Source organism: Clinocottus analis, unplaced genomic scaffold (genome assembly GCF_023055335.1).
Source record: "Clinocottus analis isolate CAN_PGR_092001 unplaced genomic scaffold, fCliAna1.0.p SCAF_2, whole genome shotgun sequence".
NCBI lineage: Eukaryota > Metazoa > Chordata > Actinopteri > Perciformes > Cottidae > Clinocottus > Clinocottus analis.
Window position 1 is genome coordinate 21,344,014 of NW_027175931.1, and position 15,862 is coordinate 21,359,875.

Sequence of the window (15,862 nt, forward strand, 5' to 3'; positions counted from 1 at the left end):
GGCTTGATATCATGCAGGCAGAAACTCAGATCCAAGTGTTTTGTCAGATAGCTTATAATAGTACCACAGGCGGGTTGATTCTAAAGCGGTGATGACTTTATTGGCAAGTGTAATCTAACAAACTATCATTTAAATTTGTTGTAACTGTTTCCTATGTAAAAGCCCAAAAGAAAAAAAACACTGTAAAACAGAATTCATTTTCCATCCCAGTCATTTTTGTAGTCTTGAATACAGACTTAATTTGCACATATGGCCAGTTGTCTCACTCACAAAGTCTCCAACAAATGCTATCTTGTTGTTACATCAACATGCTGATAAAATGTGGATGGATTTCCTGAGATATGTATGCTTTCTGGTTTGTAACTATTGAAAAAAGCTCTTTAATTGTGAAAGGCAAAACAATCACTCTGTAGATATCTTAAGCCATGAATTCTGAACAGAAAAACTTGGAATTTTTTTTTTTTAAGACTTCAAAAATGGGTGTATGGCTTTGAAAAAGAGCTGCTCATGTGCAAACACTGACTAAAAATTGTCCTTATGTGTGGGGGTACTGAATTCTGTTTTAGGTTGAAATTTCCTTTAAGGGAAAGGAATAAGGTGTGAACTTCTAAAGTAAAGAGCACACCAATTTAGAAAAATAATTTGTAAATGCTGTGCTAGTGTATAAAATAAAATAAATTAGCTTTTTTCCCCACTTTAAAACAACAGATATATTAACACAAATGATTATTGTGCTGCTTACATTAGCAATAAATACTACACTATTCTTCTTTTAAGCATGTGCCGAGTACAGCTGCCATACACAAGGTTAAAATCCTGGAAACCTTAACTGCTGCTCTCTGAATAGCCAAAAGGCCGTGTGTTTCAAAATCATAGCACATACATACGAATTAAACCAATATACACAATATACATTTATGTATATACAGTACATACAGCAAATCAATGCACAGATGGTGATGACATGTTTTTATGTGAGATGTCGATAAATGCGAAATTTTACATTTCATTGCTGGAAAGCGTAGCGTTGTTCATTTCACTGTAAGCATTAACTAGTTCATGAGAAAAGCAACCGATGGGTACACTGTGTTGTTGCCTAGGCATTAAGATAAATAAAAAAAACCTCATGCATTTGGACAAGTTATGGCTCATTAAATACTTCAATCTACATCCTACCCGGTCCCGTCTCACAGAAAGTGTGGTTGAATAACACACAAAAAAGGATTTTTGACATTCTCCAAAACTAGTCCATAGCTTTAAGTCCATTACTTGTCCCAAGGATGCTACATTATCCAACTTTACAAACAACCTTCAACACACATCATAGGGAGGGTAAACTCAGGATCAGACACTTAATTATATCCGGGAGATCATCTGATGGACATCAAAAGGCTGTATTGGATTGCACCCTGTGGAATACATTGGCTGTGTCGTTGTCAGTGCTTGCTGTGGTGAAGATGGCCGTCTCAGGTGTCTACTGCAGGTAGCGGTAGACCTTGAAGCAGTGGTTCCCAGAGTCCGCCACCGCCACATGGCCATCAGATGTGAGGGCCAGGCCCTGAGGGCCGTAAAGGGGGTCCGCTGTCGTGTTGATGTAGGACAGGAAGGACCCTGAGCTGTCGAACACCTGGTTTGTCACACAGCACAGAGGAAAGGTTACGTGATGTACTTACAAGTTTGCCCCCTGCGTTCAACGTGACGTCTCAAGCTAACCTGGATCCGACTGTTGCCCCAATCAGCAACAATGATGTTTCCGTTGGCATCCACAGCCACGCCTGTTGGAGCATTGAACTGGCCGTTCCCCTCGCCATGGGAGCCAAATTTAAACAGGAACTCCCCGTCTGCATTGTACACCTGCAAGAGAGAATAAACAGATTACATTCTGATTTCACACATAATACAAATATGTCAAACAGGATACAGGGCAGATTGCTAAAAAGAGCTAAAACAACACAGCCAGTCTGGAACAGCAGCTGTTTACCTTGTAAATATTATTTTGTATGTTTTCTAATGTTTATTTGATTGAAACAGAAGGATTATGAATTGCATGCTTGTTTATTTCAATTGTTCTATATGCAGTACACTGGCAACGTCATTGTGGAAGACTACGAGTGGGGAAAAAAATGGGAGCCACGACTATTTATAAGTAACCCAGCACTTCATTCAGATTACTGAACTTTGGGAGAAAAGAAGGAGAAAGAAAACACTAAAACATGCAGTATAGTACGGAAGACCATTTCTGCACAAAAGAAAGTCATAACTATGACTTTTTTTTTTGTGCAGAAATGGGCTTCCATAGATATCGAGCTAAGGAACGGGGGAAATGTTTGCTGTAGCTTTAGCAAGATAAGTTGATTAAAATACAGATATTTTTCCTGCAAGCCATGTTTCATAAAGAATGTACAGTCATACTTGCAACACGCCATACCTTGACTGAATGGTTATGAAAGTCTGTTACCACAATTTCATTTTTGTTATTTACGGCCACAAAGTGAGGACCTGGAAGCAGCAGAGGAGACAGAGAGAGAGAGAGAGAGAGAGAGAGAGAGAGAAAAAGGGAAAAGATGAATCACCCTCTGTTTCACAACGTACGAGAGGAAGTTCCACACGTCATGATGACAGGACACAAAGAAAGTCTGAGAGTTGACGAGGGACAAAACGTGAGACATGACAGAGCTGATGCTTCAACATATAAAAAGATGTATTTTCGTAGTTGACAGTCACAGGGAATTAATTACTTACTGAAAACCGGGCCAGATTTACTAAGCTTTTGTTCCAGTGCAATGTTTGCACCACTTTTTTCTAAAAGGAAAGAAAAGGTCCATGTGAGATATAAATGAAAGCGAGTGAGTTTCAACTGAAATACTGCTGTCTGCCGTACGAACGAGGGGTTCCAGTAAGGCAAGCAAAAGCGTTTGTTTCAGACAGGCCACGACAGGAAGACAACCTTCACATCTTTTTAATGCATTAAGGGGGCATAATTAACTTTTGCCTCAGTACAGATGTTTTTGTACCATGTACAGTATAAAATCAATGCAATAATAAATAATTATTACCTCTGCGTGGATGCGTATAATTAAATAAGAAGCCACATGCTTACATTAGTTTAAACCTAAATCAAGGGTGCATAGAAACATGCTGATCACTTAATACATTGTATTTGTACAAATCAAACAAAAATAATTCATAAAGTATGAAGCATAAATTTGTTTTATAAATCTGGCCCAACCTCCTGCCCAGAGACATAAAGCCTCATTCATTGTGTCGCCAGTCTTCCTGTGAGAGACATCATTAATGAAATGATCATCGTTTCTTGTACTCAGTATGACTCAGTACCTGCAAAGTGTCTGTCTGATGTTCCTCTGGCTCCGAACTTTGTCACCAGCTTCCCGTTTGCTTGGAAGATGAAGACGCAGCAGGCCTTGTTATCAACCGTGATGATATGTCCATTCTTATCCACAGCCACACCTTTGGGCCCCATCAATCTCCCTGCACCGATTTTGCTCTTTGACAACCAGAGGGACACTTTAGTCATTCAAAGAAACATCTGGAATTTGTGCAGTGAAGCGTTGTTTTTCTTGGCTGTGAACACTCACCTTGAATTTGCCATCCGAGGAGAAGATGCTGATCCATCTGTTGTCGTAATCAGCTACAATTATGTCACCATTCATGTCCACTGTGACCCCCGTGGGCCTCTGCAGCTGCCCTGGTGAGCGACCTCTGACACCAAACCGCATCTTAAACTGGCCATCGTTTGTGAATACCTAGAAGAAGAGATTCACTTTTACCAATAGCTAAACAATTCATTACATTATTATTTCAGCTCAAGATAATGACACTGACCTGTATGCACTGATTGTTACTGTCTGCCACCACAATCCGCCCATTACTGGAGGTGGAGATGCCTTGTAAGTTAGTGAATTCTCCTTTATCCCGCCCTCTCGTTCCTATCACATCCAAAAGATATCAAACTTGTGTCACAAATAATACACAAATCAGTTCTGCTGTGCTTTCTCTTGGATGGTCTCCTAAAATGTTTAGCTTCTACTCGCCATTGTAACAGTTTAAACAGACCAAGGAAACAATCGTGTGCCACATAAGAGGTCAAACTCTGCATACTCAGCATCATCGGGTACTCAAATTATCTGGAGACACGGCTCAATGTGCGCCGTTTTGAAAAACACCACACTGCAGCCGTTACCAGAACTAACAGCGGATCGAGCCAGTTATTCACCCACCCACTCTGTAGATCAGCTCATCCTCTATTGGGTTTTCCTTTTTCTTGGTCGTGCTGTACATGCTGGAGGGTCTGCGCACAGCCTTCTGCCGAACATGACCTCCTCCTCCGCTCGGAGACTTCACTCTTCTCTTCACGTCGTCTGGTGACTGCAGGACGTCCGACGGCTTGACGGCACGCAAGCGGAACGGACTCCCCCTCACAGGTTGCTCATACAGCAGCAAAGAGAAGGTAAACTCTCCCTCCGAGCGGAGGGTGTATCCGACCTCGTAGGTGCCGTTCTTGTTGTCTGCCACCTCAGCTTCAGTGCACACGCCATCTGCAGAACTAATCTCTGCCCTCAGAGCAGCATTACCAGTCTTCACTAGTTCTCCATCCTTGTCTTTGGTAGTGACAGTGACAGTGTTGTGCTGGCCGACCAGTGCGTGCCGCAGACCTTCACCGGTGGCAACGCTAGTATGGCCGACGGTGCCCGTTGTGATGAGGACTCCCAGGTTCTGGATGGAGCGCCTCAGTCCATCAGTCTCTACCTGGCATTCCAGATGTCCATTTTCATGAGGTTGCTCGGGAAAGGTGTGTCGCGCCAGGGCACTGACCCGTTCACCCATCTGCTTCTGGACCAACAGGACCTCAGTGGCGCTGCCATGGCTCAGGGCCTGCTCTGTGAAGTTACAGCTGCTTTGAATGTTCTCTTTGCCCTGAAGCAAAGAGGTCATCTGGGCTTGAAGCACCTAAAGATGTCCAAAGAGACAGAGGCAGAGACAGTCAGTGGCGCTGGTACGAAAACATTACGGGAAAAAAAGAATTCAGTAAGACCTCAGACCTTCTGCTTAGTGCTGCAGATGTTTTCCACCTCAGTGATGAGAGCGGTCTTGCGTTGGTGTAAGGCCTTCTCCAACTCGTCAAAAGTGTTACTGATTTCAGTCACTGCCTCATTTTTCCGCTCCGTGAGCTGCTTGGAGATCTCGTTCACAAGGTCAATGGCAGCCGTCAGCTGAGGTAATCTGCCAGACAAAAGCAAAGATGAGAAACACAAAAAAAAACCCTTCAAATTAGCATTCTTTATACTTCCAAAAACATCCAAATCGCATACTTCATTATAGATTAAATGCACTGAAAAGCCAACCTGTTGCACACAGCATCCAGCTGATTCTTTAGCGCAGACTTGTGCTGCTCCAGCACGTCCCTCAGAGGAACTGTCACATGTTCCCTGTGTTCTCCTTCTGTGCACTCCAGACACATGGCGGTTTCACACGACTCGCAGTAGAACTCCATCACCTGCAGGTGGTGCAGCGGAGCACAGGACAACTGAACATCCTATATTCCATGGGTAAATATGCTTAAGAATTCAATCACAAGTAAAAGAAATACATGCAAAATAATATGAGATCCTGCAACAGACATATTTAACCTCCCATATAAACACCCTCGGTGAACTCGTATGCTTACCTTGCCCTCATGGTTGGGGCAAGAGAGGGGCTGGCAGGCCGTCGCTGCACTGGCTGACTCAAGAACATTACAGGCCTCAGGTCGGCTGCACTCTGGGTCTCGCTGTAACACCTCCATTAGGTTTGTGATGAAGAAATTGTTCTGCAGGGCCGCCACACCCTTCTCTGGCAAGATAGAGGTCTGTCTGCATACTGGACAGGACAGCGTCAAAGACTGGGGAGGGATGTAGTTCTGTAGGCATCTAGAGAGGGATAAGAAGTTAAAGACCTGAAGTAGAGGACTGAAGGTATAGACAATATGATTCTTTGGTTGGGCACAACAGAGAGCACTAAAGTGTTGAAGTAACTGTTCGGTTTGTCCCGTGTGGGAGCCACAGAGCTGTGGAAACCAGGACTTGCGGCCAACAAAGCTGTTCTTGAAAGAATGCTGTCTGTTTAATTGGGGCCAAGCTGAGGGACTAGTGCCTCACATCATGCAGAAATCATAAAGATGAGAATATTTGACATAAGTGTTGTTGTTTTTTAGGGCCATAACACAATATTCAAAAATGTCTTTGAACATCCCTTTAAATATAACTTAGAGGAAATATAACAAAAGGAAAAACACATAATGCAATAAACTAAATGTCTTTTCATATGTTCTTTTAAAATGATTCATGGCTCTTATTCGATTTTTATTATGTACCCTTTTCTTCTTTCCCATTGTTTTACTGTTTATCTTTCTGCCATCATATTCATCCTACAGCACTGTTTAACTTTGACCAGCGTTGAATGAAAGGTGCTGTACAAAGGAAGTCTCATTGATCGAGTCAGAGCTTACTTCTCACAGAAGGTGTGCAGGCAGGGCAGGACCTTGGGGTTGTGGTAATGGTCCAAACAAATGCTGCAGACCAGGAACTGCTTGTCTATCTGCCTGACCACAGGACTGGTGCTGCCGGCCTCGCGCTTAGCCATAGTGACGGACATTCAAAGAGGGCACAGGGACCGCTTAACCTGCACACAAGGAGGGTGGAAGGAACGGGAGAGAGGTCACACAAACCTTGAGGAAATATGTTTGCTCCCCCTCAGCACGAGCAAAGGAAGAAATGAGTCATAACGCCTTGAACAGAACAAGACCTCATCCAAAGCCTCAGCTATCTGCCGGCATTCTATGCACTCCCACGGTTTGTTTGACTTTTCCAATGAAAATCCTAGTAAGTTAATAAAGTGGAGGAAACGTGATGCATTATATAAACTAGTAAACAAGTCGGGCAGAAGCCTCAGATGGGACAACGATGCAGTCCAGGGGCCAACATGTCTGTGTTTACAGTGATGTTAGAAGAGTAATACGTGTGTATATATAAATATGCTGTTCACAAACAAGCTCAAATGCATCTTGTGTAATTCCTGGCAATATCTGGCCACACACAATGTCCTCTGTTTTATTGTTGAACATGTGTTGAGTTCCAGATGATTAGTGGGTGCCTGCTGGCTCCCTGTTCAGATGGTAGTTGCTGTTACATGAAACTGTAGGACTGGGTCAGGCACAGATTATGTGACATGTTGTGCATCTGTCATATTGTACATAAGCACATGAAGGATTACATGAACACCAAAAACACAGGCACGCTGCTTAGATGTGGCCCATAAACGCTGCTTATGAAACAGCATCAATCTGTTCTTCAGGTAATGTTAGGATCCTTCCAACCATTGGTCTGGTTATGTAGTTGAGCTTGTTTGTACTGGAACATTGCAAAGTATTTGTTTTGCTGTACACAATCAGAAACTAGCGAGGCCTCTGTGTTTCATCTGTCATCCAAGACCCCTTTTATCAGAGAACCGAGAGACCACATCGTAGAGAACATGTCATTACCCACTGGCTCTTTGTGGTTTTCACTTCATTTCTGCTATTCTTGTCTCTACACATCTCTGTTAGGCATCATCCACTAGTGATCTTGACACTATATTATTCCTCTTAAATGAAAGCTCTTCACTTTAACATCATCTAGATTTCATTACAGATAGGTTCAATTTAAAAGTGGCGGACTGACATAAAAATCGACAGAATGGTGTCCGATGGCGTGTTTCATCGTTGCCATGAAGAGCTCCGACGTGTTGAATTACAGTAAAATTGGGATATGTTGCTTGTAGAAGCTGTGGATATTACATAGGCTGCCTGAGAAACTACTCGGCCGACGCACAGGTGTTTCTTTTCGGTTGAATTTCTTTGCAAGACCGTGAAGCAACATCCTGCCTGATTAGGTTATTATCATGTGGACGAGGCTCATTTAGTGTCATTAATGCTCGGTTACTTCATAAATACTGGAAAGAATACAGAGCACATCCAGTTGGCTGATGTAATGCCAAGCACAAATGCTGCTGGAAGCTACCCTCTCCTGCACACTGTGCCAATATCTGAAAAACACGACACAAACAAAGCATATACAAACGAGGAGACATTTATATGAAAAGGGAAACTCTGATTGGTTTACTTCTAAAAACATAGTACGCTATATAGAGGTTGTAGTCCTAATATAATCATTGTGAGATGGAGAGCAGCGGGATAGAACACACTGAAGTGTGCATTTCACAACCCCCAGGTTTGACTTGATTCAACTGCAAACAAATAAACAAAAAATCAAAAACTGAAACGAGAACACATTTCTGTCTCCAAAACAGTCGTGTGGGTCACAATGTGATGCATTGTCAGTAACTGTGAAACACCAATCCACGCTTACTGATGATATAGTTTATTTCTTCTTTTTCTATACAGGAGAAAGGAGTCAATCAAAGCGAAACCTTTGAACACACACCATAATAAGTGCAATCCAACACACCAGAAGAACAGAAAAAGTCTTAAAGAGCATTGGGCACTTTGTATAATGACGGATCCACTCCATGTTGCGTTACTGCTCTTGTTCATATCCCAGTTAAGAGCCATGATCTAGATCTAAATCATGCTAAGAAGATACACATAAAACCTTTCCTTAGAAGGTAATATCAACTCACCCATCACCTCTTCATGCGTCACAGCCCTGTGACTGCACAATCCTTCAGCCTCGCCTCATCTTTCATCCACTGTTTCAACAGCAGGGCTTGTTCTTTCTCCTTTGAAATGCATCTACACAACATCTCTCGGAGTCTGACTTGGGATCAGGCTAATCAGGCCTGCACATCACCTAACACCAAGAGCTAAAGCTCCACTGACAACTACAGCTCCAGGCCCCTTTTCTTTGAGAGTAAGGAGAGGAGAGGGGAAGCTTTAAAACGCCACTCCCCAAATTCCTCTCAGTTCCTTTCCTTGACTCCCGGTTGGCTGAGTTCAGGCACCGTCGGTCTGTCCGTCGCTCTGTCTTTAAGGAGACAGGGCGAAAATGTACGGTGAACTGGGTTGCCTGACTCACATGAGCAAGCAGGCCTCAGAGGCAGCTGTCTCTCTCTGCAACACAGAGCAGCTCTAACAATGGCATTCCAGATCTGCTCATAGCTCTCCACCCCACATCTCTTCCCCTCCCTTCCTGTCTTTTCCTTCTTTCTATTGTACTCTTTTTTTCTTCTTCTTCTTCTCTTCTCTCACCCTCAAAACCACATCAATGCATTCATAGCATCAGCAGGCCTGATCTCAGCCACAGACATCTTGCTTTTCTCAGACACGCAGGCCCCATTGTTGCTCCAGTGCTGGGCCGACCGACTAAAGGAGCTCCGCGAGCCCTTTCACTGTCCACACAGCCAGTCCTTCCCCAACCCACTCTGCCTCCCCCTCCTCTTGTCTCCCCTCAAAAGCCCTCCCCTCCCTGCACTGTCCTCCCTTCACATGGACTCTGAATTGCAGCAGCTGAACGGTGACATCAGGAGGAAGCTTGAGAAGCCAAAGCCCTCAGGCTCCTCCCCTCTCGGCTGGCTAGCCATGGCCTTTAGGGTTGCAACCATCTCCCCCCCCCCAACCTCACATCCCTCCCTCTCTCTCTGCCTGTCCGTTCTCTTAGCAGCCCTCCTCGACTCAGTTCCTCCCACTCGTCCAACCACAGAAAGAGGATCTTCCTCTTAATAACAGTCGCTCCCTGACAGCAGCTCTAAGTAGTTGTGCATGTGTTTCGAGAAAAGCTGAATAATATCAATGAAATATATTGCATTAAAAGACAAATCTACCACCAATTAAAGAATTGCTGATTGCAGATTGTTTAAATATTAATATTTTTTATTTTACAGAACGTATATGAATGACCAACCAATTCTCACTCAGTCAAGAATGTGTTGACACATACATTTAGTCTAAGATAAATATATTTAAATAGTCTAGGAAAATATTCCTCTTGATACATTTTAAAAATAACATGAATAATCGGTCAGTTGAGAGATAAAAAATATCTGCGAGTACTATGAGACATACAGTTATAGTGACAGGAGAGTACAGACAAGAGAATCTGCAGTATTCAGTAATGTTTGAAGCAGCATGTGACTCGATCTTCTTCAAGGCGCTGTCACGTGAAACTGCATGATCAGCGCTTCATGCAAATGAGGTCTGTTTTTCAAGTCAGTTTGAAACTGTGTTGTCTCGGTCACACTGGAACATGACGCCTGCAGAAAACCCACTGAATGGGAATGTTGTTTGTTAGGTTGTGTGAGTGCAAAGCATCTCAGTCCACTCTCACCCTGCAATACAGTTAACTGGCTTAATGTCCTCCTGCAGGGTAAAGCCTTGTCTGCCATCTGGATTAGTGTCTCCCAGACTCTGTGACACCATCACATCCAATCAACTCAAATCCCAATCCGAAAAAGCAAACACCTCACGTAGATTCAGATAAACCAGGCCTGATGCATAACTCCAGTGCTGTTAGCATCAGTGAAGCAGTGACAGCCATTGCTTGTTCACGGACCAGACCGTCAGGAGGTATCTCTCACTTGAGGCGTGTCGTTTGTGTTCTAAACACTTTTCTCCTAAAGACAAAGTCTTCTACTCTGAATAGTTTAAATATAATTCAGCTACATGAGGGCCCATTCAGAGAAAACACTGCTACTAGCTCAACCAGCTCAGATTGCGTGCGCTGCGTGCACGAGGGCAGGCCCGCCGCTCTTTACCGCTCCCATAAAGTGATGCGTGTCTTTTGTCGTGTTGTGAGTTGTCCACTTGGAATAGAGAGCAAATCATCATCATTATTTTGATTATCTTGGCTAACTAGGACATTCCATTCACCCGGTTGTACTGGGATGGGTGAGAGACGTCTCCGTGGCAAAGATCTTGAATACTTGGCTGTTAAAACAAAAACGGTCTACTCGGCCTGAGTTCCTCTGCGTATCATGACACATCAAACTGATGTTCAAATGAAGTAAACTGTGTTCTTGTATGTTCGTTACACGCTTAGCACAACCACACCATTGTGACAACGCCCCTGAAAGTTAATAAATGAAACTGTGACTACTCTGGATTCCAGGATGTTTGCACGTCAAAGGCCATAAAAAGCATTTCCCCTGGGCTTCCTCTTCCCTTTTTGAGTAAGAGGCGACGACCTTTTCCTCACACTGCATCCAGTATTTTGCATTTGTGTCACTGTCATAGTTGTATCTGTGTTAGACTATATTCATTGTTTGCAATCATTTCTCTGTAAATATGTGATACCTGCTGTGTGTGTCACAGCAGAGAGGACTTTAGACTAACAGACTTCAAAACTACAGAGTTTTTCAAACGTTTAATTTAGCAGTCAGCAGCCTGCTGGACCGGTAAACATGGACGACAGTCTCAGTGACCTGAAATAAGAAGTGTTGGCCCTCAATGCTGTGCTGTCTAGATTGTGTTTAAATATAGACTGTAGTTTATGTTTCCAACCACATCTGTTGTCTCCCTGTGCATGTGTCATCATGCAGTAATTGTTCCTGCCTACACTCGGCCTGAGCAGAACTATGGATACGAAGATCCAATAAATGTGATTATATTGTTTTACTTGCAAGGAAGCAGATTGTAATGAAGAAGTACCCGTGTTTGACTGATAGAGAAAGAAGAAGGCAGAGTAAATATGAGAAAGTTATGTACCAGAGACTTTAAATGAGCAACAGGGATGCATTATTATCCATGAATTACGTTTTCTAAAAAGCATTTTGAATTTCCTATTGATAGTACATACAATGAATGATCATTGAGCCAATTTGCGGCAGTATATGATGGAATCTAATTCAGACGCAGGGTGAGCATGGCTGATTTTATCGCCCCATGTGTACGAGTAGTAAAAAAACAAAGAACCTTTGTATGTTTAGAACAACAAGGCTGATGAAAATCAGAAATCCAGAGAATCACATGTCTGAAAGTACATGTCTGTGTTTTGGAGAGTGTGGTCGTGGGGCCAGTGAGCGTTTCTGGCGCGAAGATGAATCATCAATCACTATTCGCACAACACAGAAACCTCTGCTCCTCAAACTAACAAGCTCTCCATGGAGGTAATCTTATCCACAGCTGACTCAATGTTTGTAATAGTGATGTTCAATATATAACAAAAGCCAAGCCAAAACTTGATGAATAAATCTGCCCTTAGTAGTGTTGAAACACAATAAAGTAAAGTACAATTAGTTACAGTAGTTCACCTTAATTAGCAATGCATGTGTGCACATTTGACCATTATTTTCTCTATCAATGTACTTCCACAGAAATAGAAATACAAGCTGGAGAAAAGAACAAAGAAAGGTAGATAACAGACAGGACTGTATGTGAAAACATTATGTATACATGCATATGAAAAGCAGCGATGCCAAACAATAAAATAAGAAATAAAATTCGTTAGACTAGCATCGTAGCTGCTGTCGTTTATTTTCCGTCGTCTGTTAGATTGATACGGTCGGACAACTGCTGAGAGAAGCCGACAGAAAGTGACCACATCATGTCAAGTACAGTAGTCAGCAGAGTTTTTAATCAACACTGACACACAAAGGGAGTCAGAAGACGTGTGTGTCTCTCCCTGTGAGCCCACTCTCACAAAAAGGCCGGCAGAATACAATGCAGCATGCAGGAAGTGTGCCTGCAGGCACCACATGCACTGCAGATTTGTTTTAAAAGGCTGATCAGGGCTCGAGCTCGAGGCCCCGGCCTGCGACCCTCATCCACCTGCAGTACGAGCTACAGAGGGATCAGGATGTCTTGTGCATGTTGTCCTGTGCAAACACACTGGCAGTGTATCGTTTGAGGGTACCAATGGTCGCATGTTTGTATGTTCTGTAAACAAAACATAACATGTGAATGTTTGGAAGGAACTCGGATGTGATTTTTGGCACGACAGTTTGTGAAATGCCAAAAATCGAGAAGAGATGGCATTTTTAAAGATGGAAGAATCCATCTTAAAGAAGGCACATTACACAGTCTAACGATTGTCTTTCATTAGTCTAAAGTGTAGACACAGCATGCAGTGTCATGAGCAAAATACAATCCGTTGTAGTCAACATGCATATAGTTCCCAGTCTGAATAACAGCCGTAAATATATATTGCAGAAAGTGATTTAAAACTGAATTAGTTATCAATTTAGCAAATGTAGTATCGGATGCTGGTATTGTGTGCATACACAATATTTACATGTTGTCTGTACTTTCTCTGTATTCTCATAGACCAATGTCAAAGTTATTCAGGTCAGTCTTTCATGTACTGCAAGTTACATTTGGTTTTCTACAGACATTATGACGACAAGGGATAGAGGTGAAGAGGTATGAATGCAGGACAGAGATCCAAACATACGTACCATAGACAGCAAATTGGAAACTCAAAAGGACAAGACAAATAACATATTTCTATAATGAATTCAATCATTTTTGGTTTGTAGCATTTGATTTCAATGCTTGGGTTAATATAATAAACCCTTTAAAAATGTACTATCACAGGCCCCATTTACATGAGCATAGTGTAAGATAGAGATTAGGTTATTAAACCAATGACTTAATGATCAGAGCCAATGATCCAATTAATCAATCTCTTCATTAATTTGTTTACATCCAAATGTGTCTGCCTGCAAAGACAACAATATGGTCCAGCCACATCTTCATTACTGCACTATGTCTGCATTCAGAATTTGTATGAAGTCAAATCTAAGACACAATGTGTAAACTGTTCCTGGCAGACTACACTTGGTCAATATTTTAAGATCCAGTGTGCTGGTAGAGTCAACATATCGCCCTTATTTGTTGTACAGTTGTACAAACACAGCCAAACACTGGGTATAAGACTCCAAGCTCATTTGCACAAAGTGGAAGAAACCCTGAAGTCCCCAGACTGACATGTAACCCCTGCTAAGTATCTGCCCTCAGGCGCAGCATCCAGGACTGTCTGCAACCTCCCTGTGACCCGGCACAGACCGCCAACAGAGTACAAACCAGCCAAACATGTTCGTCAGCGGCACTCATCCAGAATGTGACATTTCAGATAGTTTTACAGAAAGAATGAAGAAGAAAAAAATCTGCCACATTTGAGAACAAAAGACCAACTAAAAAAGCAACTACTGAACCATACCCTCGCAGTCTAGGCCAGAGGTGTGAAAATGATGCATCGGCTGTTGCTGCAGTACAATGCAACAGAGTGACATAAGCAAACAATACGTTGATTCACATGTGGCTGCTCACATAGCTTCCAAGGCAGCAAATCCCATACGTATTCAGATCAGAAACCCAAGGAAAGATGGCTAATCCTGTGAACAAAAGAGCATGTATGCCTGATTACAGACTGCAGCAGAGATGCCCACCTGCCACAGAGCCGGCAGCAGGGCCGCCTGGGAGCTAAAATGGAGAAGTGTGTGGGCTGGTTGAGGAAGCAATGAAGAAGCAGAGCAGTAGAGGGGTTTAGTGCAACAGTTGCTCTTTAATGAGGCTGCAGCACAAGGCTTTCCCTTTATGTTTGTCATGACGGATGAATACAAACACAGCACACATCCTAACAGCAAGGGCTGGGCCTGTGCTTCACCAATGCACAGATGCAGGATGGGATGCAGTAATCAAATATTAATCTGCACTCGTTTCAGCCATTGTACTGTATTATTTAGCTCTCCATGTGACGGCACAAGCAAGATGAGAGGGCAGAAATGCGATATCATAAAAAAAAAAAATAAGTGAACAGCCAGATTGTACTCACATGAATACCCAGCAGGAGGGAGAGGGGTGTCAGCATTGCAGGCCGCTGAGAACGCTTCCCATTGTCAGAGTCCCCAGTCCGCTACAACAAAATCCACAGAGCGGGCGACAGAAAGGAAAGGGCAGGGTCTGTCTGGGAGAAGAAGGGGACAGTAAGGAAGAGGAGAAGCGAAAGGAGGAGATTAGGGGCGTGGCTTACATGCAGCATTGGTCTGACGGCTGCTGGGAGGAGCTGCGCAACCCAATTGCATGCGGAGGGGGTAGGGAATATGCAAAACAGTTGAAATCTCAGGAGCTGACTGCGGGATGGAGTCTTTCTGGTGCAAAGGGGTTTGGCTTCCTTTGATCCCGCCTAGTTCCCTTAAAAGGACAAAGGATGCAGTTTATTACCTCTGAGCTTCAAATTAATGGGAAGCACAGCATTTTTGGAGTATTAATACACAACAAATATACTGCTACACAATATAATCAGGCTATTATCAGCCTGAAACCGACTGTAGTCCAGTGATCAGTTTAACAGCACGTGTCCTATTCTCTTGGATCTTGCCTCACACGACCCTATTTTTTCTGCATATCAACAATCAAAAGGGAAATTGTGAGGTACTATGATGACAGCAGGGAAATGAGAGGGTGTGGGGAAGGCAAGGGGAGTGCTGTGTGTTCTGCTGTGGATGATACAATGTTTTGGGTGGAGTCTGGTGGTTGCATGGGGGTTGGGATCAGGGCACTTGATGAGCCTATTGGAATATATAGACTGTGTGCGGACAGGAGAACATTTGATTTTCAACCAAGAAGTGCCAAAAGGGGTATTTGAAGAACAAAGCAATTAGATCATTTCTACACTGGATCTTTCCCTCTGAAGGTGTATTATAGAGGAGAGGGGGCTTGGGCAATAAAGCCAAATAAGGAGGATGACAGGGGAAGCGATGAATGAACAAATGGTTGTAATGCATTGTAATGTGTTGTAATGTTCCTGCGCCGTGTGAGGTTTCTGAGGTTTGTTGGGGGTGGGGCTTAGGGTGAGAGGCAAACACAGTCATCTCTGGGTTTTATTCTGGAACGTGGAGTTGCCATGGAGACTGCCTCCATCATAGTTTAGTCAAG

At 43.2% G+C, this 15,862-nt stretch overlaps 1 protein-coding gene across 2 annotated transcripts; it reads right to left on the minus strand.

The window, feature by feature from the left end:
- Positions 1-794: 794 nt before the first annotated feature.
- Positions 795-14,883, minus strand: LOC137790108 (tripartite motif-containing protein 3-like). 2 transcript variants are annotated; one of them, XM_068584065.1, is made up of 13 exons: positions 14,760-14,883; positions 6,506-6,678; positions 5,687-5,927; positions 5,364-5,515; positions 5,061-5,241; positions 4,239-4,968; positions 3,844-3,947; positions 3,597-3,764; positions 3,337-3,505; positions 2,743-2,802; positions 2,429-2,499; positions 1,714-1,854; positions 795-1,627 (listed from the first exon to the last, which is right to left on the minus strand). In XM_068584065.1, the coding sequence occupies exons 2-13, from the start codon at positions 6,649-6,651 to the stop codon at positions 1,475-1,477; spliced, it is 2,316 nt and encodes a 771-aa protein (XP_068440166.1). In that variant the 5' UTR covers positions 6,652-6,678; positions 14,760-14,883; the 3' UTR covers positions 795-1,474. The 2 variants fall into 2 exon arrangements, with proteins under 2 accessions (XP_068440166.1, XP_068440167.1); XM_068584066.1 differs by lacking the exon at positions 14,760-14,883 and adding an exon at positions 8,674-9,187.
- Between the last annotated feature and the right edge of the window lie 979 nt (positions 14,884-15,862).

Excerpts from the sequence above, each read along its gene's own strand:
- LOC137790108 (XM_068584065.1), bottom strand. The coding sequence starts at position 6,651 with ATGTCCGTCACTATGGCTAAGCGCGAGGCCGGCAGCACCAGTCCTGTG. Across the intron at positions 3,948-4,238 it reads TGAGCTGATCTACAGAGTGG|GAACGAGAGGGCGGGATAAA; the intron begins GTGGGTGAATAA and ends TGGATGTGATAG. Across the intron at positions 3,765-3,843 it reads GTAACAATCAGTGCATACAG|GTATTCACAAACGATGGCCA; the intron begins GTCAGTGTCATT and ends CTCTTCTTCTAG.